This window comes from Carcharodon carcharias, chromosome 15 (genome assembly GCF_017639515.1).
Source record: "Carcharodon carcharias isolate sCarCar2 chromosome 15, sCarCar2.pri, whole genome shotgun sequence".
In the NCBI taxonomy this organism is placed as follows: Eukaryota; Metazoa; Chordata; class Chondrichthyes; order Lamniformes; family Lamnidae; genus Carcharodon; species Carcharodon carcharias.
The window spans coordinates 108845448-108871902 of NC_054481.1; the positions used below are offsets into that span (position 1 = coordinate 108845448).

The window sequence follows — 26455 nt, forward strand, 5'->3', positions numbered from 1 at the left end:
GAGTATATTATGATTGAAAACTTATGCCCCCTCAATCCTACTCCCATTGAATCACTAAATGCTCAACTTCCCTTCCTGCCCCCTCCGCCAAGATCGCTGTTAACTGTCCCCTCACCTGCAACCACTTACTCACCCTTGATCTCTGTCCTTGCAAACTAATGCCCTATCTCCAATCTTCCTTTCCTCTCCAAAGTCCTTGACCTTGTTACTGCCTCCAAAATCTGTGCCCATTTCCTCACCATCTTTGAACACAGCAACCAAAGCATTGAAATATCAAAGTCAGAAATTACACGCTTCTTGCCTGTGGCCATAGTAAACTCTCTTTTCTAATCCTTTTCAACTTATGTGTGGCCTATATTGGCACAATTGACCACTTCATCTCCTCCAACACCTCTCTGGGTGACTTCTCTTGCCTGGTTCTATTTTTATCTATCCAATTGCAGTCAGAGAATCACCTGCAATTGTTTCTCTTGCTGTTCCTGCACTGCTTCCGCGGGAGTGCCCCAAAGATTGTACCTTTGGCAACTCCTCCCCAAGGCAACATTATCCAAGAACATCAGATTCTCCATGTCCATCAATAGCATCTAACTCTGATTCACTATCACCTCTCTTGGCCCTTCAAGTATTTGATGTCATGCTGCTCACATGACATCCAGCATTGGATGAGAAAGAATTAAATATTGGGAAGACCCAAGCCTTTAGTCCCCACCATGAACTCTCTTCCCTAGCCACTGACTCCAGCCCTTTCCCCACTGCCTGAGTTCAAGTAGACTGCTTTGCAACCTTGGCAGCCTATTCGATCAAGCCGACTCCATAACCCTTCCATCACTAAGTCTGCCTACTTCCACCTCCTTAATATTGCTCAATTCCATTTCTGCCTCAGCTCATCTGCTGCTGAATCTCCCATCCATGCCCTTGTTACCTCTAGACTTGTCTGTTCCAATGCTATCCTGGGTGATCTTCCTCCTTTTACCTTACGTAAACTTCAATTCATCCAAAACGCTGCTGCCGGTATTCTGACTCACACCATGTCCCTTTCACCTATCACCCACATGCTCCCGGTCTGGCAACACCTCAGTTTTAAAATTCTCACCTGGTTTTGAGATCCCTCCATTGCCTCGACCCTCCTTAACTCTGTAACCTCGTTCAGCATTTAACTCTCTTAAGATCTTTGCACTCTTCCAATCTTGCCCTCTTGTGCATCCCTCGTTTTTAACACTTTACTGCCAGTGGTCATGCCTTCAGCTGTTGAAAACCTGAGCTATGAAATTCTCTTGCTAAACCCCTTTCTCCTCCTTTAAGACATACCTAAAAACTGACCCCGTAGTCCAAGCTTTCGGTCACCTGTTCTAATTTCTCCTTATGTGGATTGGTGTCACATTTTGCTTGATAACACTCCTGTGAAGCACCCTGGGATGTTTCACTATTTTAAAAGCACTGTCTAAATGCAAGTTGTTGTTGTTATAAAAGACCTCAATTTTTGAGAAGATCTAACTCCCAAATTTAATGTTTAAATTTATTAGTGAGACATATATTTTATTCCAAAGTCAATCACATCTCCTCTTTGCAAAGGCAACATGAATCATTAGATTATGGTTTTAAAATAGGACTCCAGACAGCTATTCTTCAAAACATTTTGTTTCACTTTATATAGAACACAGCTGCTGTTTCCAGTGTCACTCAGATTTTCCATGGTATCGTTTCACAAATATCTTTGGTGGCTGCCAGCCTTCTGGTGGTTTCTTCAGTCCAGCTTTCTTCCAGATTTGCTTCAAATCCTTCTCAAACTTGTTCTGTGAAAACATAGGATCATAAAATTAGGTCTAAAACTCTAGGATAGAAAATTGTAATTGAATCCGTGGTACACGGTCCTCTGGGAAAAAAAAAGAACACATCCAATAATTGAAATTGCTTTCAACCATCTATTTTTAAAATTTCACTGTTTATGGGCACAATGCTTGCTTACAAAAATTAAATACTTCTTTCCCAAAGGCTATACATTGCACTCTGCTGACACTGAGAAATCATATACACATGGTTTGATACTGAGCCATAAGGTAAGGGCAGGAATGTTTGAAATTCAAACAGTGATATGGGCTGAATTAGTTGACCCCAGGCAGGAAGAATAACTGGTCCTAGGAAATGGAGGGACAGGGGCAGAATCATCTATCGTCCCTATTTCTGACTGCTATCCAGTGGACCCACGGTAGTAACTGTCTACACGTATCTCAGGTGAGCACAAGGGTGAATGAAGCTGTGATTCCTTCCCTATCCATGCCCACCCTACAGACACATGCACAAACATTCAAATAATAATTCACAACTCTTAGTTTTGTTTTGGCACATGAAGAGTGATCAACTGTCTAAAATGTTCAAAATTGAGATAGATCAGTCAGGATAGTATTGAATGGCAAATTATGTTCAAAGGGCAGAATGGTCTATTTCTGCTCCTATTTTATATGTCTGTCAGTATCCATGAGATACCTCATCGTCCTCAGGAAACAGAGCTGGGAAGAAAAAATTGAGGGGGGGGAAACTTACTTGTGTGTTCATTAATTTTTAACACATTTATCAAAAGGCACGTTATGATAAAAATGTATGGCCCAAAGTGCTTCAATTGTTGATTGGTACAATAATGTACTTTAGTTCATTATTGTACCACTAACAGTAATCAGAAATATGAAGTATAAATATCATGAAACTATTTCTCATGAAGTTAATCTTAAAAATGTTTGTTTAAATGTCTTTTGACAGTACTTACACAGAAAGTGTCCCATTTGCTTGGGTGGCTTGTAAACAAAGTCTAGACATTTTGCGTTGCTACCATTACGTTAACTTACCTGTCGCCTTTGCCTGCGGTTTTCCTTGATCCGTCTACGTAAAAACTTTGTGCGCTTTAGCCATTTTTTGTACTTGTGCCTGTTCATTTTCCTCCTGCGAATTTTCAGTACATTTTTACACTGGATTTTATCTATATTGTAATTCATCACTTCTCCATTCTCTTCAAATTGTAGAGCTCCCTCAGTTGAAGGGCAGTCATAATGCTGAGAAGGACGCTGGACACTTATCCTGATACTTTGCTCATGGTTTTGACCCAATCTGGGTACACAGTGTCTAAATGTTAGCCAACTTTCTAATGGGCTAATGGACAATTTCCGCGGAATCAGGAACTCCTCCAGCTCAGGATCTAGTGTACACCAACGTTGTGGCTTCACCTTAGTTTGATGAGGCTGCGTGTAGCAATTTCTGGATAGTGCTTTACATTGCTGAGTAGCAGAGCCAAGAACAGATTGTATTCCTATAAATGGAAGAATAGAGTTTGTATAAAATCCAACAGCTATTTTAATCTATTAAGTTTGTTTACAAAAACAGTGAACTGATTGAGGAACACATTTCAAGTCCCAGTCTTGACTTTTTGGAGAAACTGCGACAATCTCTGGAATGTTAACAGGGAAGTAGAAAATAGGCACAAGGAATTCCCTACTTCAAGGATGAAGAGCACCTTCTTAGGGGGGTTTCCCAAGGTGCAGCACTGACAGTACTTGCAACAAAATCTACAAAGCGTTTCTCCTTCTGTCCAAGGATAAGAGTAACACAGGGGGAGAGCTAAGTAAAACAACATTCTGAAGCAACCAAAAGACATAAACATAAATTAAAATTAAAATCTCCTTCTTGCTATGAGACACAATTAAATAAATGTTCCTGTTAGAGCACAGAGACTGGCCACTTTGGGAAAGCTTCAAACTAGGGAGTTTTGTTGCTAATCTCAGTGGCAAATTGGGCCAAATGGCCTATTTCTGTGTTGTAAATACTTTGTAATATGCGCTTAATTTGTCATGTGTGGATTCAGAAAATGTTAGCAATTCATTGGTTCCTGCTGCTGAATCAATTTTAAACAGGATCCTGTTGAAAATTCATTACAACAACAACAATTTGGCATAGTGAAAACATCTTTTGCTGTCCCTGAAAAGCAAGGGAGACATAAGCTCTGGAAGTTACCAATGCTTCTATTACTGCATTTTTTTGGATAAGAAATTAATCATTTACACTGGAAAAGACTACACATTTTCATATATTGGATAATATTTGAATAAACATTATCCGAAGAACTATTTTGTAAGCTGCAGAGTTCAGCCACACAGCTAGCCAGCAAGACAATTATTCACTTGTCCAAGATAATCTACGTACATTGCCATTCAGATGATAGAACTCCTTAAAGTAATGTGATTTAAAAAAAACAAAAATAATGTTTCATTAGTTGATTACACCAAGTCCATTAAAGAGAACTTCAAAAAACTAACATTTTATGTCCTTCTCAAAAGCAAATTGAGAGAAAAACCTACAACAGAACTGTAATGTGTGTGGGGCTGCAAAACAGGGAACTGTATTTCATCACAATGCATATATTGAATCACTGACAGTCTCAATATTGCCATAAGAACTAGGAGGAGTAGTAGGCAATTCAGCTCCTCGAGCCTGCCCGCCATTCATTACGATTATGGCTGATCTCATTTCAGCCTCAACTCCAATTTCCCGCCCTCTCCCCATAACCTTTTAACCCGTTACTAATTAAAAATCTGTCTATCTCCTCCTTAAATTTATTCAGCGTCCCAGCATCCACTGCACTCTGAGGTAGTGAATTCCACAGATTCACGACCCTTTGAGAAAAGTAATTCCTCCTCATCTCTGACTTAAATCCACCACCCCTTACCCTAAAAATATGGCCTCTCTTTCTAGAATGCCCCACAAGGGGAAACATCCACTCCACTTCTATTTTGTCTATCCCCGTTAGCTTCTTATATACCTCAATTAGATCTCCTCTCATCCTTCTAAACTCTAGCGAGTATGGGCCGAAACTGCTCAATCTCTCCTCATAAGACAAGCCCCGCATCTCTGGAATCAATCTAGTGAACCTCCTCTGAACTGCCTCCAGTGAAACTACATCCTTCCTCAAATAGGGGGACCAAAACTATGCACAGAACTCCGGGTGCGATCTCACTAATACCTTGTACAGTTGCAACAACACTTCTCTATTTTTATATTCTATTCCTTTAGCAATAAATGCCAAAATTCCATTTGCCTTCCTTATTATCTGCTGTACTTGCATACTAGCTTTCAGCGATTCATACATCTGGGAGGACACCCAGATCCCTCTCCATTTAAATAATAAGTTGCCTTTTTATTCTTCCGACCAAAATAGATAACCTCACACTTATCCACGTTAAACTCCATCTGCCAAATGTTGGCCTATTCACCTAACTTGTCCATATCCATTTGTAAATTTCTTATTTCTTCATTGCAACTTACTTTCCCACCTATTTTGGTGTCATCTGCAAATTTAGCTATAGTACCTTCTGTCCCTGAATCCAAGTCATTAATGTAGATTGTAAATAGTTAGGGCCCAAGGACCGAACGCTGTGGCACCCCACTAGTTACAGCTTGCTATCCAGAAAAAGACCCATTTATCCCAACTCTCTGCTTTCTGTTGGTTAGCCAATCCTCTATCCAAGTTAATACATTACCCATGACTCCGTGTGATCTTATCTTGTGTATTAATCTTTTGTGCAGCACCTTGTCAAAGGCTTCCGGAAGTCCAGATATACTAAATCTACAGGATCCCCATTATCCACTTGGCTTGTCACATCTTCAAAGAACTCTAGCAAATTAGTCAAACACGATTTACTCTTCATAAAACCGTGCTGACTCTGATGGATTGCATATTGACTTTCCAAATGTCCCATTACTACTTCCTTAATAATGGATTCCAACAATGACAGATGTTAAACTAACTGGTCTATAGTTTCCTACTTTCTGCCTCCCCCTACTTTTTGAATAAGGGCTTTATATTAGCATTTTTCCAATCCATTGGAACCTTTCCAGAATCCAGGGAATTTTGGAATATTATAGCCAATGCATCCACTATCTCCGCTGCCATTTCCTTTAAGACCCTGGGATGTAGGCCATCAGGTGCTGAGGACTTGTCACCCTTTAATCCCAATAGTTTGCTCAGAAATGTTCTCGACTTCAGCAGATTATTGATCATTTCAAATACTGACTTGGAAGTCTTGTGTGATTGTTAGTTAATGGTTATCACATTCAAATTTGTCATTGCAAAATCACAAACAGTTGCAGTCACGATAGAACTTTTGTGAAAAATTCTGTGGAACTTCCACTCTACATAGAAATACACAGAAGCAACAACATGGAAACAGGCCATTTGGCCCAACCATTTACCCTCTACACAAAGAAAGAACCCAATGACATTTACCTGTCCTTTTCCTGTATCTCTATTCCCTTTATCGACCTACCCGATCTAATCTTGAATGATGACATGATTCTAATAGGGACAGCCTTAGGGGTGAGTGTGCTACACACTGAGCCAAGTCAGGAGTTTATGGGTTCAAGCCCCATTCCAGAGGCTTAAGCATGTAATCCAGGCTGGAACTTCAGTGCAGTACCAAAAGGGTACTACACTGTTGCTATCTTTTCAGTGAGACATTAAACCGAGGCCCAGGCTGCCCTCCCAGGCGAACGTAAAAGATCCCAAGTCAAGTAAGAAGACCTACTGATGTGGGACAGAGGACTTGTTCATTTTAATGGGAATGCAAGTCAAATTAAGTGAGCCTGTTCATAACTGTTGCTCTGGCCGTTCATAAGCTGTGACTTAAGATGGATTAATGATTCAAGTCTGTCCTTATTTTAAAAAGTGCTTTTTTCGGATTGCCTTCAAACCAATTCAAAAGACTTAAATGGTCGAATGTGACAGACACAAATGAACATTTCAGATCACAAATATGGGTTTGTATTACACTCCTGGATTATGCTATTATATAAGTAAATATTGGTCAGTGTGCCAGCTCCAGCACGCAAGTAGTAGGGGTGGTCGTGGTGGGAGGGAATGCACTTACTGCACCTCCAGGTCTCCCACTTTATCCTCAAGATTCAGAACATTCACGTACTGAACTTTGTGACACCTATTGCCTCGTTAAAAATTAATAAACACAGTGTAAATAATCATTCTCATCTGTCAATATCCTTATAATCTTCACATTTACTTGCATTGACATCTGCACCTGAATTATCTTCTGCCTGGCCCTCAACTTTTAAGCTACAAAATCTAACTACTGTAAACCTTCTACATCCATCACTCATAACTTTCCCTCTTTCTGAGTTCACGTCTCCTATCTCTTTACTTATCCTGTCAATCAGGGCATTGGAACCTGCCTGATTCAGGTGAAGCCTATTTCTTCTGTGCTAGACAACTGAAACATTCTATTCTATGTCATCTTCCTAGCCAGACATTGTCATGCCTAATCTGCTTCTCCCTAACCTGGCCAGTATGTGGCACTCGGGGTAATCCCAGGATTACCATCAATGTCTCAAAGTAGTCTAGAGCCAAAGTCCTTCATACCTACATTCTACTCTTTCCTATATCATTGGTTCCTACATGAACCACAAATTCTGGTTGGTTTCCTTCCTTTTCAGTATATTTTTTACCTCTTCATTATGTCTCTTACTCTATCACCTGGGAGACAACAAACCGTTAAAACATGTCAGTCAAGGATGCCAAATAGGTGGTCTCTTTCTAAGGGGTTGGAGCAATGCATTTCTGCCACAGAAATGGCTGAAACAGGAAGTTGGTTAAATAATTAAAGTAGAGGAAGATAATGGACAAATGGGACAACAGAGCAGGTGGATTAAATTTCAGATTGTTGTAGAAAAGTGCCAACTGTAGATGTCTTTGGTTCTATAATTGTGATACTAGTAATCATGATGGACCAAATGGATTTCGTTTGACCTGAAATGTCTTTGACTCTGAGACTTCAGCTTACCAGGCAATCTAGGTGCTTTCACAAGTTGCAAAGCCAATCTTGACAGAAACATTATAGTCCTTCATTCAGGAACAAGTGTGGGAAACCCTCGGTTCTATCTGAAAAACAAATTTGGTCTATAGTTAGTCTCAGCTCCAACGAAACATGGAATATGTGGGGGGGAGGGAGGAAGTGAAGGGGTGGGAAGTAGGGGAGAGAGGAGAGGGAGGGGGAAGAGTCGCCAACTGCGATTAAACATATTTCAGGAAATTTCAGGTGACTTGCCCAATGCTTTAGCCATTAGGTGGCCAACACATCCACCCTATTGATGCACTGCCTTCCTACTCCAATTGAAAAGCAAAAAGACCCATCACCCAATTGGATGATGCTTGACTGACAACCAAATAGACATTTCTTCCCAATTTTGAATATTTTTTTGATGAAGGGTCATACTCGAAACGTTAACTGTGTTCCTCGCCGCAGATGCTGTCAGACCTGCTGCGTTTTTCCAGCTGTTTTTGTTTCAGATTTCCAGCATCCGCAATATTTTGCTTTTATCTTGAATATTTTTATATCTGATAAAGAGAAATGTTCAAAGAAATGACAAAAAAAATCTTTTCTAATGTCCCAATGATTTTTCTCCAGGGTTTGGGGAGGGGGAGGGCCAGGGGCGAGTGAGGGGAGGAGAGGAACGAGTTGAAACCGAAGGATAAACAAGCCACAAATCACCAGCCGACATCCCAGGAACCGGCCTCTGTTGCCGGTAACCGGGGCCTCGCGCTCCGGCAACTCACCCCGTCCAGAATATTCTGCACTTCCGGTAACGGCGCAGAAACCCATCCCCCCCGGCGCCGGAGTCGGAACGAAGGTTCCGCAGGACAAACAGTTTATTCCACAATTTTAGGTTCTTCACGATTACGGTAAATTTAGATTCTTCCCGATAAGATTAATAGACTTTAACAGGAAATAACAGTAATAATGAACCTAAACACGTCTCAAGGTTTCGGAACAACCACACTAGGGAAAGAACATGTTGAAATTGGATGCCCAGACTTGGGCCTGAATTTTCCTAAACGAAAACAGAATTACCTGGAAAAACTCAGCAGGTCTGGCAGCATCGGCGGAGAGGAAAAGAGTTGACATTTCGAGTCCTCATGACCCTTCGACAGAACTAGGTGAATCCAAGGAAGGGTTGAAATATAAGCTGGTTTAAGGGGGTGGGGGGAGAGGGAGAGAAGTGGAGGGGGTGGTGTGGTTGTAGGCAAAAGCAGTAATAGAAGATCATCAAAAGATGTCACAGACAACAGAACAAAAGAACACATAGGTGTCGAAGTTGGTGATATTATCCAAATGAATGTGCTAATTAAGAATGGATGGTAGGGCACTCAAGGTATAGCTCTAGTGGAGGTGGGGGGAGATTAAAAGATTTAAAAATAATGGAAATAGGAGGAGGTAAAAAGAAAAATCTATATAATTTATTGGAAAAAAAAAGGAAGGGGGAAGAAACAGAAGGGGGTGGGGATGGAGGAGGGAGGTCAAGACCTAAAGTTGTTGAATTCAGTATTCAGTCCGGAAGGCTGTAAAGTGCCTAGTCGGAAGATGAGGTGTTGTTCCTCCAGTTTGCGTTGGGCTTCACTGGAACAATGCAGCAAGCCAAGGACAGACATGTGGGCAAGAGAGCAGGGTGGGTGCTGGTTTTAGCCCCAAAATAGTCATTACAGCACGGGAAGAGGCCATTCGGCCCATCGAGTCCCTGCCAGCTCCCCCTAAAGTAATCCATTCAGTCCCATTCTCCATTCCAATCCTGACCCCGTAGCCAAACAAGATTATTTCCCTCGTGCCCATCCAATTTTCTTTTGAAATCATCCATCGTCTCCACTCCAGCCATGAGCAGTGAGTTCCAAGTCATTACCACTGGCTGCCTAAAGCATTCTTCCTCACACCTCACCTCCTGCATCTCTTACTCAAAACTTTCTCCAGTTTTTCTTTGTCAACCTTATCCAAACTTGTCATCATCTTGTACACTTCTATCAAATCCTCCCTCAATCTCCTTTACTCCTAGGAAAACAAGCCCAACTTTTCCAACTTAAACTTGTAGCTAACATCCCATGTTTTTGGAACCATTCTGTAAATTTCCTCTGCACCCAAAAGAACCCTGTCCCTCATGTCCTTCTTGGCTACCAGAATTGGATGCAATATGGCACCAGAACTTTATAAAGGCCCAGCATAACTTCATTTTTACTCAGTACCTCTATTTATGAAATCCAAGATCCATTTCCTTTATTAAGTGGTCCTTCAATATTTCGTGCCACCTTCAATTAAGATCTACAGCAGCAACTTATATTCATATAATGCCTTTAATGCAATAAAATATCCTAAGGTGCTTCACAGAAGCGTTTTAAAACAAAGAGTGACACAGTCACATAAGGAAATATTAGGTTGGATGTCCAAAAGCTCGGTCAAAGATGTAGTGCCTTAAAGGAGGAGAGTGATCATGATGCGGAGAGTTGTAGGGAGGGTATTCATGAACTTGGGGCCCAGGCAACTGAAGGCACAGCCATGAATGATGGAGCAATTAAAATTGGGGGTGCACAAGAGACCAGAATTGTAGGAGTGCATATATCTCAGAGGGTTGTGGGACTGGAGGAGATTAGAGAGATAGAGAGGGACAAGGTCATAGGAGGATTTGAAAACAAGGATGAGAATTTTAAAATTAAGACATTGCTTGACCAGGAGCCAATAAGGTCAGTGAACACAGGGGTGATAGGGGAACCGAACTTGTTGTGAGTTGAGACATGGGCAGTAGAGTTTGGATGATCTCAAATTTACAAAGGATAGAATCTGGGAGACCAGCTAGGAGTCCCCCAAGTTCCTCTGTCCCTGCACACTCCTTAGAACTGCGCCATTAAGTCTTAGCCTCTTAATACTAACCTGGAGAGGTTTAATTAATACTCTCCGGGGGAGGAGGGTTAACCCCCGCCACCTGGTTAAACCAGACAAGACAGAAGTTTACTGCTCTTTTACCACCTGCAGCCATTTTAACGCTGCTGTTTTCCAGAGTGTTTGATGCACTTATCTGAATCAGGTGGAAGCGGGGCACATGACATCTGCAAGTGTTACTGCATTTACATTCTAGAGGTTGGGTCCCCTGTAGTTGAGTATTTTATTTATGGCTTCATGCTTTTGAAGTTGTGAAGGCCTGGAGACCATGTGTGAAGAGTGAAAATCAAGGATGGGAGGAATTTTGATGTCACCAATAACCACCACAACAACTTGCAATTACAAAGTATCTTTAAAGCAGTAAAACATTCCAAGGTGCTCAAGAGGAATGATTAACAAACAAAATCTGACACCAAGCTACATATCAGGAGAGGTGACAAACGGTCTGTCAACGAAATAGTTTTAACAGCATCTAAAGGAAGAAAGAGAAGTAGAGGGGGTTAGAGAGGAAAGTCCAGAGTATAGGGGTCAGGCAGCTGATGGCAATACAAGTAAAATTGGGGATGCAACAGAGGCCGGAATTGGAGAAGCACAGAGATGGAAGTGTACAATGGTTACAGCACAGAAAGAGGTCATTCAGCCCATCATGTCAATGCCCACCCTCTGTAAGAGCAACTCAGCTGTTTCCACTTCCCCCACTCTGTTCCCCTCGCACTGGATTTTTTGTCGCTTCAGATGCTTATCTGATTCCCTTTTGAAAGCCCTGCTCGTATCCCCCTCCAACACACTCTCAGGTACTGCATTCCAGATCTTAGGTATTCAGAGGGCTGTAGAGCTGGAGGAGATTACAAAGATATGGAGGGGTGAGGCCATAGAGTCATTTGAAAACACAGATGAGGAATTTAAAATGGAGGCATTGATGGACTAGGACCCAGTGTAGGTCTGCAAGCACGTGGCTGATGGGTGAGTGGTACTTGGTGCAAGTCAGGACACAGGTAGCAAAGTTTTGGATGAGCTGAAGCTTATGGTTGGTGCAAGCTGGGAACATCCCAAGGAGATTCACAGGACGATTACCAAACAAAATTTGTCACTGAGCCACATAAGGAGATATTAGAACAGTATCAAAAAATAACTGCATTTATGTAGCCTCATGACCACTGGATGGCTCATACTGTTTTATAGCTAATAAAGTAATTTTTGAAGCATGGTCATTGTTGTACTATAAAAATATATGATGTAGGAAAATATATGAAATCTAATTCCTCACTACCTCATCCCCTGGTTTGCTCATGAGTGCTCAAGTGCTTCTCCCGAGCCAATAGTAAAATATGCTGGGCTCTAATCCAATGGTAAAACCCAATGCTACTGGCTCTACCTGATAGCATTATAATAATAGAAATAATTTATAAATCTTTTTACTGTACAAAATACATTTTGGGAATTCTAGAGTCCTACTTCCTAAGTAAAAAGAACAAACAATATTGACACTATAATTAGACCATTATGTAATCTTGCCAGGTGAATTTTATTATTAATATACTCTGGTTTAAAATCACTATTATGAATATAAGTAAAATTAAAGAGATATCAAATACAGTGCAAAAATGTCCAGTCCTCTGAGGTAACCTGTTGCTAATGATTTACAGATTTTGAAGCAATCTTTTGACCATCAAAGATTTCAACATTTAAAAACATCAGGTAAATCTGCTGATTCAGTGTTTTAATTTCAGTTTAATGTCTCATCCTTTACCTAAAAAAAAAGCATTAGAAGTTTTAAAGAAGTTAATGTTGCTAGACTGGGCACAATTTTAAAAATTTATTCATTCAACAGATGTGGGCATCACTGGCTAGGCCAGCATTTATTGCCTATCCCTAATTGCCCTTGAGAAGGTGGTGGTGAGTCACCTCCTTGAACTGCTGGAGTCCATGTGGTGTATGTATACCTACGATACTGTTAGAAAGGGAGTTCCAGGATTTTGACCCAGCGACAGTGAAGGAACAGCCGATATGGTTCCAATTGAGGATGGTGTATGGCTTGGAGGGGAACCTAGAGGTGGTGGTGTTCCCATGAATAAGCTGCCCTTGTTTTTCAAGGTGGTAGAGGTTGTGGGTTTGGAAGTGCTGTTGAAGGAACCTTGATGAGTTGCTGCAGTGCATCTTGTAGATGGTACACATTGCTGCCACTGTGCATCGGTGGTGGAGGGAGTGAATATTTAAGGTGGGGGTGGTTGGGGTGCCAATCAAGCAGGCTGCTTTGTCCTGGATGGTGTCAAGCTTCTTGAGGGTTGTTGAAGTTGCAATTATCCAGGCAAGTGGAGTGTGTTCCATCACACAGCTGACTTTTGCCTTATAGATAGTGGACAGGCTTTGGGGAGTCAGGAGGTGAGTTACTCTGCAAAATTTCCAGCCTCTAACCTGCTCTTGTAGCCACAGTACTTATACGGCTGGTCCAGTTCAGATTCTGGTTAATGGTACCCCGAGCATGTTGATAGTGGTGGATTCAGGGATGGTAATACCATTGAATGTCAAGGGGAGATAGTTAGATTCTCTCTTGCTGAAGATGGTCATTGCCTGGCACTTGTGTGGTGTGAATGCTACTTGCCACTTATCAGCCCAAACCTGAATATTATCCAGATCTTGCTGTATATGGACACAGACTGATTCAGATAACGTAGGCATTAAATTTGGTCCTAAGGTGGTAACTGTGCTACGTTCTCTACTACAGCAACTTTTTATACCTTGGCTGGAGAAACTATGGCCTGGATTCACCTGAGTAAAAAATATTGATTTTTAGGTGGTGTAAAGGTGAGATGGCAGGAAGATCAGGTGGAGAGGTCCTCCATCGAAACTCTAGCCCTATAAGTAGCAGCTGTGATTTCCCTCTCATGACTTGGCAATGAGCCCGACCTGTCAAGTGAAATTGTGCCCTGTGGAGATGGTGGCCAACTCAGGAGGGGAAGGGAAATTACCCTTCCCCTCCTGACCTCTGAGTCCTGACGTCCTCCCTCAGTCCAGTTCCTTGACGTTGTTGGCGATGGTGTCTGTGAGCCAGCGTCCTTCCCTTCCGACCTCTTCTCTGAGTCCTCTGAGACTCAGACAAAGGATAATGCCAATTAAGAAAGAAATGAACACATTTTAGGTTTAGAAAAGTAGTCATGATTTTTTTCTCTCCCTAGTCCATAACTCTTGGGGCTAAACCATGGCGGTATTTGCTCACTGAGATGCACAGAATAGTGGGATTTATTAATGCAGATTCCTCATTGGTATGCTGTACACTGGTTATAGAATCTTATATTTTCAGATATGGTGTTTGCAGGAAAAGGAGAGTTAGAATTGAATTCTATTCAATTATCAGAGGCAAGAATGCAAGAGAAGCAGGAGATTTGCAATTCATGTAATCTTTATTTTTTTTTTAAATCTCAGTTGATCAGCTACTAATTTGCAGTAATCATTTTCACATTCTTTCACGAAAACAGCAAGTGCTCCATGTTCTTGCAAACTGATATTCTCCATTGTTGAATGTTTGTGTCTAGCACTTATATTTTGAATCACCATTTGGCCATATTACAAATGGGCTAATTTTTCTGCAGTTTAGTTTTCAGCAGAGCCTTTAATTATTGCTAACAAGAGACAGCACAGAACCCCACAATAAGTTAAACCAATTCTAAAATCATTCTCACATATTGTTCGTACTTGGAGATCCCAGAGATCAATGGTCTGGTTACAGCATAAAACAATCAAATAAATTTAAATAAAGACAGATAGAGAGACCAAATTACACAGATCTAAAAAAAAAAGGAAAAATGTGTAATTGAAAACAATTCACCACAGAAAAAAGAACTGATGAACATTCTGAAGTCAGTAAATTCCTGATTTTTCTTCAGTGCTACTCTCCAGTGTTTTACCACTATTTTAATATTTCTGGTGATTCACTAGATGCTTACAATTATTGCAAGTTTAGTGCTTCCTATAGTGCAATTCAAATTCAGATTTACATTAATAACTTTTTGCAGCTTGTGATTTGTCACAGTTATACAGTAGAGATAAGATTAAAAAGCAAACTTAAGAATTCATACAACAGCAAAATTCTGAGGATGTTGGAAATCATTAGTAAGCATCAATACCTTTTGTCAGAGCATTACAATCAGAGATTTAATTTTCAGTGAAATAAAATACTGCTGTGTCAATGCTGTGAATTAGATTGTTTAACCATACTCTGAAAAAAATGCACAAAATCTTATTAAAGTTGCACGTACAATTACTAAAATATGTCCTCACTTGGTCTCCAGTCTTTTATTTAAAAAAACCCTACCATTGACTTTGACCTGTATTGAGGCAGACTTTTGAGAATTTAATCTTTTATGCCACTCAGAAATGACAGTGGATGGAAAAAGCATTTCCCAAATGCACGGCTGGACATAAATTTCAGATAATGGCTCAACAGTTGTAGGTTTTTACTAAAACACCTTTCAGTGTTAAATAGTAAAAATATTCATTGCAGCACATTAGTGCTGCTTTTTATGTATCTATTCCATATAAGGGTATCTCCATTTGGTCAAGGGAACATGTGTCTCCTTTACAGATTGTGGTGATGTCCAACGAAGAATGTAGTGGGGACCTCCGGCCTTGTCATTAGTTCCTTGAAATAAGGGAAAAAGCTACACAGTTAATGGTGTCTTGATTTGTTTAATCATAATTGGAGTCATTGTATTCTTAGGAAATCCTCCATTTTCCAAGCGTCTGTGGAGTGACGAAACTCTCAGTGCTGAAGTAACAGTATTGCAAAGTTTAATTTCTACTTTGCCAATATTATCTGATTTGTAAGATTTAAAAACTTGTTCAAATCTTCAATGGTAGACAGATCCATGCAGTTCCTTTGTTCATGATTTTTTTTTAAAATTAGGAACTTTTTACGCTGGATGAGATGGGCATCCAAAGACCCTTGCAACAACCAGCAGCTAGGCAGACAGGTCAAAAGTTTGAACTTTTTTTCCCCCCCATTATGTAAAAACCAAGTACCCCTCACAATAAATTCAACTACAACTGCTAGCCCAAGGGCAATATAGATAGATAAGTGTACCTACACACAGGCTGGCAACCTTACAGGATTCAGTGCCAAAATCCTAATTAGCAACAGAAAATTCACACTTTATTTTAAATAGATATATATATATATATATATATATATATACACACACACTAAAAATAAAACATTGTACAAGATTCAAAAACCAGAGATTCACATCCTGAAACACAGTGACACTTGAAAGGAATTTAGAGTAAATGGACACTGGGTCTAAAATTATCTAACAGAAATATGACTCTGTGTAACATCATTAACAAATGGACTGTTCTAAACTCAACCCACTTACCAGAGATACGAGCTCCTCCAAATGGTTGCTGTCCCACAACCGAACCAGTTGATTTGTCATTGATGTAAAAGTTTCCAGCAGAATGACGTAGAACTTTATATGCTTCAGCTATAACATTTCTGAAATAAAGCATGTTTTAAAATAAAATAAGATTTTCAATTAAAGGGAAGGGGGTCTTTTTAACTTGGGTGATTGTGTCAAACAGATTTTAAACATCTCTCCCTATTGAAGATAATGCAAATTAAAATTTGGCCAGGTGTATAACTTGCAGCAAATAAGACGTTGCCAGTTGTACATTATCACCCAAAGTTAGAAATACCCCAATGTGTGTTAGCAACCCAGAATTTGGGATCTAACTGTGGCTTGCTATCGTGCCACCATTTATCAACATTAGCAGACCTATTGTAGCATGACTCTCGCCCTATTATTTATATGAAATGCTGTTTTTTCTTAACCCTTATGTATTTATATTGGAAATTAATTGCAGATTGGACCAGTTATGAGGAGAACAATCATCCATGGTTGAAATGTATAAGTAAAATATTGTAATTAGAATTTTGGAACTTCGAAATGGTGAAAAATTTCATAAATAAATCATGTGCATGCGTCACAAATCACTAATTCTCACATTAATTTCTTCTACATTAGACACTGAACACAAAGAAGGCAAAGAGACATGCTGGTTCGCATCTCAATATTGCTTCTTTGTATTTGGCCATCAGCAACTACATCATAAAGCTCCCACATCTCTTCCTCTCTCCAATTTTCCTTTTCCACCGATCAACTACAGTGAAATCTGTACATTACAGACACCTTTGGGATTGGCATTGGCTATTTTTTTTTTGCAGTTGTCATTTTCAAATTGGCCACTATGTATTGTAAAAATGTTCCCAACAGTTTTGAAGAATCAGCTGAGATTATGAACAGCACTTAATCAGCTGCAACAATGCTCAGAATCCTCTCCCACATACCAGTGTTTAGCTCAATTCACTTAACAGTTTTGCATTCTAGATACCAGTTTCATTTCAAACATGGGGAAAGAAACAAAAGAAGAGGTGGTATCGATCAAAGATACGGGAACAGACCTGGAAAGGCATGAATGCTTGAGAGTTCAAAGTTAGATTCTATTTGGTTAGAATTAAGAAGAACAGGAGCTATTACACTGCTGAATGTCACTGTGGGAAGATGAGGAGGAGCAAATTTCAGCAAGTGTAAAAGGAATAGAGTGGTGCTAATGGCAGACATCAATTATCTGAATGTAGATGGAGAGAAAAACAGCGTGAAGGGCAAGGAGGGGGAGGAATCCTAAAATGTGCACAGGAGAACTTGATCAGTATGTTTCTAGTTCAATGAGGAAGAAATCAGTGCTGGATCTAGATCTGGAGAATGAAGTGGGGCAAGTGGTGCATGTTTAATTCAGAGAGCATTAATACTGACACCACCAATTCCTAACACCTTAATCCTCTTCAGATTGCAGTGCAAATGGTCACAGCTCTTTGTGGGTGATGCCACTGAGAGCAGTGGGAAATTTAAATCACTGACCTGATGGGCTGCTGGGCAGTATCTGGGGGAGGAGCCCCTAATTCCGGGAAACCCCCTGATCATTCCGGGAGAGTCTTCAGTTCAGAAGAAACTTGCAGGAAATGACTGGGTTTATCTTTTTGAAGTTTGCAAAGTATAATGGTCGAAATGTGACAGATGCATTTCCAAACTTACATATTGGTAATTTTTAAATAAGAACTTTGGCCAGTGATTTTAAATACTATTTTCTAAACAACAGAGACCGGCACAGGCATCACATGGATCATTTACTACCAATGATCATAGTATCAGGATATGCTCTCCAGACTAACAAACTCACTTATCCTGTGCAAAGACAGCACCAGTGAGACCAAAAGGGGTGCTTGTATCAATCAAGTGGAGAATTTCTTGATACTTGTTTTCAGGGTAAACATAAACTGTAATGATTGGTCCAAAGATTTCCTGAAAGCAAAGAAAAATACAATTAGATCATAATTCATGATTACGCTCTTCTTGATAACTCCATTGCAGCAGCAGAAACATGAGCCCTGGTTTTAACATGGGCCATGCTGGGGCGTAACAAGCTTTTTCATTGCACCAGTGAGAGGCCAAAGCCATTTTAACACCCCGCACTCATCAAGATCTCAAGACAGACTCCTGTCTGAGCCCAATGGGATTGAAGGGGGAATGGCAGTTGGGAGCGGGATTCTAGGCAGCAGGTAGCCACAATTCAGTACCTGAGGAATCAGTCTGCTGCAGTCAGGTAAGTGAGTTTGGGGGAGGGTGGTGGGGGGGGGTGTGTATGTGTGTGTGTGTGTGTGTGTGTGTGTGTGTGTGGAGGGGGAGAGAGAGAAAGAAAAAAAAAATCAGACAATGATTGTGGTTCTGAAGGGAGCCAACACCCTGCTCCACAAGGAAACTATAAAAAAAAAACCTGGGACACTTATGGTTCTGGATCTATTTTGTGGCAGCTTTCCCTTGTGGGCCTGTGATAATTCCAATAATTGTATGTTGAGGAAGAATGAGTCCAAAGCTAGCCTGTACTTCAAACAGGTTTATTTCCAAGACAGCAAAGCAAAGTCACAAATTCTCCCAGTTCCTCCTCCCTGAAGTATTCCCGTTGTCCCCATTTTGAGCAATCAAATTAGCAAAAAAGGGGACAAATTAACAAAAAGGCCATTTATAAAGCTCTTTCCACAGCCAATACACTGGAACACTCTCACTCAGGTGTGCGTGCTGTCTCGGTGCTTTTCCTGTCACACTGATGTTTGAAATCTTTTCCCACAGACAGAATAGAGAAACATTTCTCCTTCCACGTTCAGAGGCCAATGATATTTAGGTCCAGATGAATCAAGTGGTTCTGTCAAATCTTGATGTGGTGCTTGGCTTGAGTTTCCTATCTGTAAATCCTCTCCTTCTAATACCAGATATCTGGATGTAAATCTGATTTCAGACCTTCCTCTGAACAGTTTTCAAAGTGAGCTCCAGCTCATTGACCTTATAACTCTTTTGAGTCAACTAAATAAACTAAATTAACAAAATGAGGGACAAAATAAACACAGCCCCTAAATTAGGGAAACTAAAAAAAAAGTTTGAAGGAAACTTGCAAACATTAAATCAAAATGTGATTACTTATAGGTGGAAAAATATCCATCACCTGCTAAACAATGCAATTGCCTTAACAATGTCATTGCCATTAAACCTTTACATTGTAATTGCCATTTCACAAAGCGATTGCCACTGGATCTTAACAATGTTATTAATAAGACATTGGCATCTGTACCATGCGAGATTCACACAGGCTGGGGTTAAATTGACGCTGGGGCTCAAATGACATCATTGTGCCTCAATGTTTGAATATTAATGAGGCTGATGCCTGTCTGCAAACCCTGGGAATTGAAACAGTAGATGGCAGTGCTGCACAACGAGGGAAGCAATGACTCTGCCCCTGCATGAATCATCTCCCCACATATGCACAGTTCTAGTTAAAAGGCGCAGCTTTAAAGAACTGCAAAACAACCACTCACTCCCCCAAACAACTACATCCAGAACAATATAATTTTTCAATAAAAAATATTTCACAATTCACATGGGACAGTAAGTGGGGTGACTACAGGATTCCCCGAGATATATGTGAAAATGTTTCTGAAGCAAATTTTGAAATATATTCTAAAATATATTCAAAGTGAATGTATCACACATGAGGATACTGTGACAACATACTGGGCTTAAACTTCCCCGAAGTAGCAATCAGAGTCAGATTGTCACTTAGTGCCCAATTTCTTAGCCTAAATTTTTTTCAATCCTACCTTGTCTGTCCTTCTGACTCAGGCTGAGTGAGATACTGGCAGTGCAGTGCGTCCTCAGGGCCTAGTGTTGAAGTGCAGCTGAGTCTAAATGAAGGAGACAATGCGCACTGTACGGGGGAGACAGAGGTTGGGTTGGGGTGAAAAGGAGGTCGGGTGGGGTGGGGGAGTGGAAGAAAGGAGGTCGGGGGTGGAAAGTGAGAGGGAGGTCCGCGGCCGGGGTGGGGGGTGGTTTGGTGGGGGTCAGACCTCAGGTCGGCCTGTGGGAAAGTTGGGGGGGTGGTGGGAGGGTGTTAGGCCTCAGGAGGTACAGGTCACGCCTTGGAGGGAGCGGCAGTGAGGATGAGAGTTGGGCCTGTGGAGGAGGTGGTGGGGGAGGAGTCCCATGCAGGGGGCGGGAATCCCGTGAGTGAGACCTCTGAGGTCTTGGGAGTGTAGTCGGGGTGTGGGTAATCCCCAGGAGGTCAGGGTTGTGGGGGGAGTCTCGTGGGGCGTAGGTCTGGGTCTGTACAATAGTTACCCAGAAGTTAGAAGTGGTTTTAATCCTCCTAACATTTTCTGGGTAACTATTGATGTAAGCCAGTCAAAACCATCTGAAGTTTGTGATTTAAATTGCAATTTAGGATGGTCCCCAGTGCAGGGCAATTGCCCAGCGGAGGTTTGCACTTCTGGATAACTGCCATGCAAACCTTACCTCAAAACCTCCAAAGTGGATTCCGCAGTGCATCTCTGGGGTAGCCCCCAATATGATGTTGGAGAGCTAGGAAGTTAGGGCCCATTGATATAGATATATATACTCATCACACATGAGGAAATCAGTACAACATATTGACAGGTACATGTGGCTCTTCTAATCAGTCAATGTAATCAATTTAGAAAGGCTCTATGTCAGCTACCTGATTTTCTTTTGAAAGTCAGATAGTCCCTCATTAATTTTGGCAGAAATTCTGCGGTATGTGGCTCTCTTACCTCTTTCATGATGGGATCCTGAGGATCCTTTGTCTCTATAACAGTTGGCTCCACATAATAACCAATCTTGTCCTCACACTTCCCACCTGCAATTATTGTTAGATTCGGGGAGGACTGTGCATGTTCAATCCATTTCTTTACCCGAGCAAAGGACTGAGAGAAAATTTTTTTTTAAAAAAAAGGGAAAATCATCTTATTGCAACACAGGACAGAAACAGAAAATATGAAGGATGAAATCTTCTCTAATTGACTAAGAATGAGGTGTACTGCACCCCTAATAATAGTCTTTACCTTGTTATCAATAACTGCTGAAAAGAATGTTTCAAAGTCATCCACTGGCTAAAAGAGACAAGATGTTATCAGAATACAAATTATTATTACAATGCAATTTTGACTCAATACTCAACTCATAGCTCAAAACCAATACAAGAACTGTATATAACATAATCAACATAATCCAGAAATATTGCAAACCTGTTAAAACAAAAATCATTTGACAAATCTCTATACATGGTTCATTGAGCTTAGAGGAGTTGGGGAATGAATTTGGTTAGGACACTGCTCTTTCCCTAGGACTCTGTGGTTAGATCCAATTCAGACCAATTGAACTGTAGTCTCCTCCATTTACCAACTGCAAGAGTCCCAAATTATTTTAATTTTCACAGCCTTAATGTCATTTCCAGCACTGACAATGTCAAATGGAAAGACCACAAAATTACTAACGTGGGCATTGGAAATGCTACATTAGCGTAATAGTAGTGAGGTTAAGTAGGGCATACTATTACTATGACTACAGCTTGCATTTATATGGTGCCTTTAATGGAGAAACAATGTCCCAAGGTGCTTTAGAGGCTGAAGGCATCGGTGAAGGGGATTCTCAGGAGGCCAGAGGCATGGTTTAAGGTAGGGAGTGGGACTGGAGGAGTGATACCATGAAAGCATTTAAACACAAGATTTTTAATTTTAGGTGTTAGTAGACCAATGCAAATCCAAAACAATAGGTGTGAGGGACTGTGTGTGGTGCAGGGTACAAACAGCAACGTTTTGGATGAGTAGAAGTTTATGGAGGGTGGAGGATATTAATCCAATGGTTTCCTGCCCAGCTTAAGTCAGTCTGGAGGTCACATAAGCATGGATGAGGGTTTCAACATCAGATGGATTGAGGTACAAGAGAAGATAAGCAATGTTGCAAGGATGGAATTAGATGGTCTTTATGATAGAAAGGACAGAGTCAAAAAATCAGTGCAACAGTTATTACATAGAATTAAATGCAGAGAAACAGACAATTTGTTGAACAGGTCTACGTAGGTGTTTATACATCATACGAGCCTCCTCTCACCCTTACTTCACCTAATTCTATCTACGTATCCTTCCACTCATTTTTCTCTCGTGTTTATCGACCTTCTTCTTAAATATATCAATAAGGAGGGACTTGAAACAGTAGCATTACTTTCAATGGAGTAAAGAAGGTTAAAAGGAGAATTAATGAATTGTCAACTGTGGTTTGACTGGTAGCAATCTTGGCTCTGAGTCAGAGGTCATAGGTTCAAGTCCCACTCCAGAGCCATGACCATGTGGATCAGGTGGATGTAAAAGATCCCATGTAACTATTTCAAAGAGCAGTGAAGTCTTCCCCAGTATGCTGGGCAATATTGATTCCTCAGCCAACATTAGTAAAAACATTTTGTTGCCGTCTGACAGACCTTGCCGTGCACAAAATTGCCACCATGTTTAATAACTATAATAGTGAGTACACTTTAAAAGTATTTAATTGGCTGTAAGCTGCATTGGGTCATTCAAAAGTCGTGAAAGATACTGCAGAAATGCAAACTGCTTTTTTTTCTCATTTTGATAGAATAAATAGGAAAGATTATTTTCTGATTTGGTGAGAGTTGTTGGAGCATGGAATGCTTTGTCACAGGGTGTAGTTGAAGTATTGTATCTTTTGGAGGAGTAACTAAGTTACAAAAATATTGCAAAATATTTACAGCACAAAAACAGGCCATTCAGCCCAATAGGTCCATGCTCCACACAAGATCAGAACTAGGGGCTATCAATAATAAATAGTCATTATTAAATCCAAAAAGGGGATTTGAAAGAAATGTCTTTACCCAGAGTGGAACTGCCACCACAGGGAGAGCTTGAGGTAAGTGACAGATGCATTCAAGGGGAAGCTAGACAAGCACATGGGAGAAAGGAATGGATGGATATTATGATGGGGTTCGATGCAAAGGGGTGGGAGGTGCTAAACACCGTCATAAACCTATTGGCCCATCCCCATCACGTCCGGTGAGATTAGGGCAAACAGAGAGGCTAAGATTCCTGCAGCATGTCACTCGCTAACCTCACGCTCCTAGGCGTATTTCAGTTGGGATGCAACAGTCATGATGTCAGACTCCAAAGCTAACTTAACTTTGGTGTGTGGCAAGATTGGTTCCTGGATCTGGTCTTGTCAGCAAAACCCAGAGCCGAGGAGCAAAAGGTCCAAAAGAAGGCACAGAACACAAGTGATTTTTAGTTTTAAGGGCTTCTTATGGTCTAGAAGGAAATCACAGGCCTCTCCTTCCATAGCTTCTTCAACCCCAAAATACCATCACTTTAACCACATCACTTGATCCACTTTCCAGGTCCGATCCTGTGGATCTCAGTTCTGACCTCCTGAGTCCTGCCCATTGGCTTCACAACACTGATGCTGGGAGTTGGATCAAATGCATTTAAATGAGGCCTGGGAGATAAAATGGCCCAGGCCCCAAGCTCATTGCGAGAGTTCAAGTCAGAACTTTAGTCATTGTCCTTGAAATTAAAACACTTACTGTGTCTTCAAAGGAACTTTCTGGAGTTTGTCCAAAAGTTATCTCATCTGAAGGTTTATTTTCTTCAAGATGAGCAGTAGAAGGTGCTGAGACAGGGAGGTTGTTCCTACCGTGAATATATTATCTAGCTTTATTTGAGCATTCCGGCCACTACATGTGCAGAAAGACCAGCAGTTGGAAATAAGAGACTAAATTTAAAAAATGAACAACAGTTTTCTGCTCTATTGTTGGCCAACTAGGATCTTTGAAATCAGTTTTCAATTGGTCTGCCTATTTGTGAAGAGCATTTTAATACTGTGTGGTAACTGGGGAATGCATGTGAGCAATCACATTTATGGACAAATGTGAACATTTACATCAATAATCATTAAGAATCCCTAGACTGTAGTCAGGTTCATCAGAGAGCACAGAATTCAGTCCTGTCATGGCGCAAATTATACTTTAGTAAATTTTAGTTTTTAATTTCAATGTGTAATGGCTTTTTACTTTTAGTACACAAAAAAAGTCAGATCAGTATAGATCAATAATTACTGTTGGTGCTAACAGCACACCAATGTTCAGTGTGCTCGTACAACATTCCTCTATCTGCTATTTTAATGCAGGGCATTCTTCCGCTCATGTTAAATAGGTTAACTCCTCTCTTTAAAAAAAAATGGACAGAGGAATGTTAACTCCTCTCTTAAAAAAAAGCAGAGAGGGGAACCTTACACAGGAATGTTAAGCGTTTTGTTTCTATTATCACCAATAGTAATTTATAGCCTAATACCAGAAAATATTTGAAATAGTCAGTGGTTGACTCGGATCTAAAAGGGGAAAAGACAGGTTAATGTTTGGGTGTGACCCTTCAAGAGAAGTCAGTTCTACAGTGTTGTTTCAATGATACTTAATCCCCTCTGAAGCCACTTAAAAATAACATTTTTATTCAAAATAGTTCATGCATTGCTGGATACATATCAGAGCTAGTATGGAAATGAGACAGGGACTGATGTTGATAATAAGCCAGTTTGTTTTCTTTAGGTAGAACATGGCTGCTTGGGATTATTGTGTTGTAATTCATAAATTAACATGAGGTCAAATTCATGGATTGTTGTAAAGTTCACTGAAGTCAAAGTCCCCAAGACTAATTTATTTTCATTTTACATACCCAAAACCTTTCTGGGAGGTATTAGTTTTGACTTGCATGGCAGATTTACACCATGCACCAAAATGTCAGAAAAAGCATCACCCCTGCCCCCCCCCAAAAAAAATGTCACAATTAAAATTTTGTAGGGATGCCTCCAGATCACCCAGGAGAATAAATCACATGCTTTTAGTTTTACATCTTCCTTCAAGTTTTGAATCTGCCACTGTTACTTACACATTTGTTCTTTAGGCCTTTTTCTCCTGCAATAGAAGTGAGGAGATGTTGGCTATACCTCAAGGTTAATTCATGACAGCCTGTGCCTCACTGAACTTTCAGTATTACTTTCACAAGGCCTATATTTAGGGCAGCTTTTATGAAGATGATCAGGCTTTGCCAGTTTTCTGGATTGACATTTCTGCCATTAAAATGAACAGATCCAATCTCTGCTCACAAATTCAAATGTCTGATAATCAATAAAATGACACAGCTTTAACTGTTATTTTGTTTGACCAGGAGGTCTTTGATTTCAATTTTTCTTAATACTATGTGGGAAATGGCTGCTTGTATTTTAGATCATTTTGCTGTAGTAAAGCTTCAAGGACACTGGCAAGCTCCACAAAGATGTTCCAGTATCTGGATATGATTACCAAATCCATTAAAAAAAATACAACTTGTGTTTATAAAATTCCAATAATGGAGCAAAACATGCAAGGAATCTCACAAAGGGGTAGATTAAGAGTGAGCAGCAATAGGAAAAACAATTATGGGAGGTGACCTCAGAGCTAACTTTTGAAAAGTCTTTGAAGTGAGGAAACACACGGCTAGGTAGAGGATGGTTTCAGTCTCAGCAATCTGCCAGTGAAGTGGGGGAAGAGCTTGGAATGCACAGCAGTCTAGACTCAGAAGAACAAATTGACAGAGCTGGAAAATCGGGTGAGGGAGGTTTCAGAGTTAGGGTGGAGTGATATGCAAACAATCGTGTCGATTGTAAAATCCTAAAAATGCTCCCTCTTGCAATCCTGTAACCTTGGAGATAAACAAAAGTGTATTATCTGCATCGATATAAGGCTATGACATGGTTTCTGACTGCAGCTGGTGTTTGAGACTCACAATACATGAAAGCCGCTAAGCCCAAAAACATTTCACCTTTGTCGCAATACCTTCTTTCTACAGTCCACAGGCTTTGAAAGCACAAGCTTGGCTTCACCTAATTACTATTTTCTGATTTATCTCATATTACTACTTTCAGCTTTGGTGGCATCCTGCCTTATGGGCCTTGCCATTTCACCTGGGATTCCCAATAAAAGAAAAAAGAACAGGACAAGTTGTTTGAATTCTGTCTCAGTCTTACTTACATTTCCCAATTTAATTTTCTTCTGCTCCTCCAGGAGGTTCTTTTTAATTTCAGGCCACAATGAATCAGGCACATACATCCTTGAACAGGCTGAACATTTTTGCCCTCCATACTCAAAGGCAGAACGAATAGTACCATTTACCACACTGCCAATATCAGCCGATTTATGCACAAAGTGAAAGTTCTTACCACCACATTCTGTAAAAATAAGAATTGTCCTTAGAAACATGCTTGCTTTGGTGACCT

At 40.5% G+C, this 26455-nt stretch overlaps 2 protein-coding genes and 1 long non-coding RNA gene across 5 annotated transcripts in view; 1 reads left to right on the top strand and 2 right to left on the bottom strand.

Annotated features, from left to right (window-relative positions):
• Positions 1–1477: 1477 nt before the first annotated feature.
• aurkaip1 (aurora kinase A interacting protein 1) lies at positions 1478–8645 on the bottom strand. Of its 2 annotated transcripts, none has more exons than XM_041206796.1 (4): positions 8606–8645; positions 7833–7930; positions 2841–3298; positions 1478–1793 (listed from the first exon to the last, which is right to left on the bottom strand). In XM_041206796.1, the coding sequence occupies exons 2-4, from the start codon at positions 7882–7884 to the stop codon at positions 1677–1679; spliced, it is 627 nt and encodes a 208-aa protein (XP_041062730.1). In that variant the 5' UTR covers positions 7885–7930; positions 8606–8645; the 3' UTR covers positions 1478–1676. The 2 variants fall into 2 exon arrangements, with proteins under 2 accessions (XP_041062730.1, XP_041062729.1); XM_041206795.1 differs by having other exon boundaries at positions 8541–8617.
• Positions 8569–16730, top strand: LOC121288279. Its single transcript, XR_005945354.1, has 3 exons — positions 8569–8731; positions 12398–12449; positions 16611–16730. It is a non-coding gene; the product is annotated as an uncharacterized LOC121288279 (long non-coding RNA).
• Positions 14134–26455, bottom strand: part of aldh4a1 (aldehyde dehydrogenase 4 family, member A1) — a 32987-nt gene continuing 20665 nt past the window's right edge. For both annotated transcript variants that reach the window (XM_041206793.1, XM_041206792.1), the window contains exons 10-15: positions 26211–26407; positions 21211–21258; positions 20920–21072; positions 17985–18106; positions 16124–16242; positions 14134–15390 (exon numbers count right to left, since the gene is read on the bottom strand). In XM_041206793.1, coding sequence (XP_041062727.1) covers positions 15278–15390; positions 16124–16242; positions 17985–18106; positions 20920–21072; positions 21211–21258; positions 26211–26407 — 752 coding nt within the window. In that variant the 3' untranslated portion in view covers positions 14134–15277. The remainder of the gene's footprint in view (positions 15391–16123; positions 16243–17984; positions 18107–20919; positions 21073–21210; positions 21259–26210; positions 26408–26455) is intronic.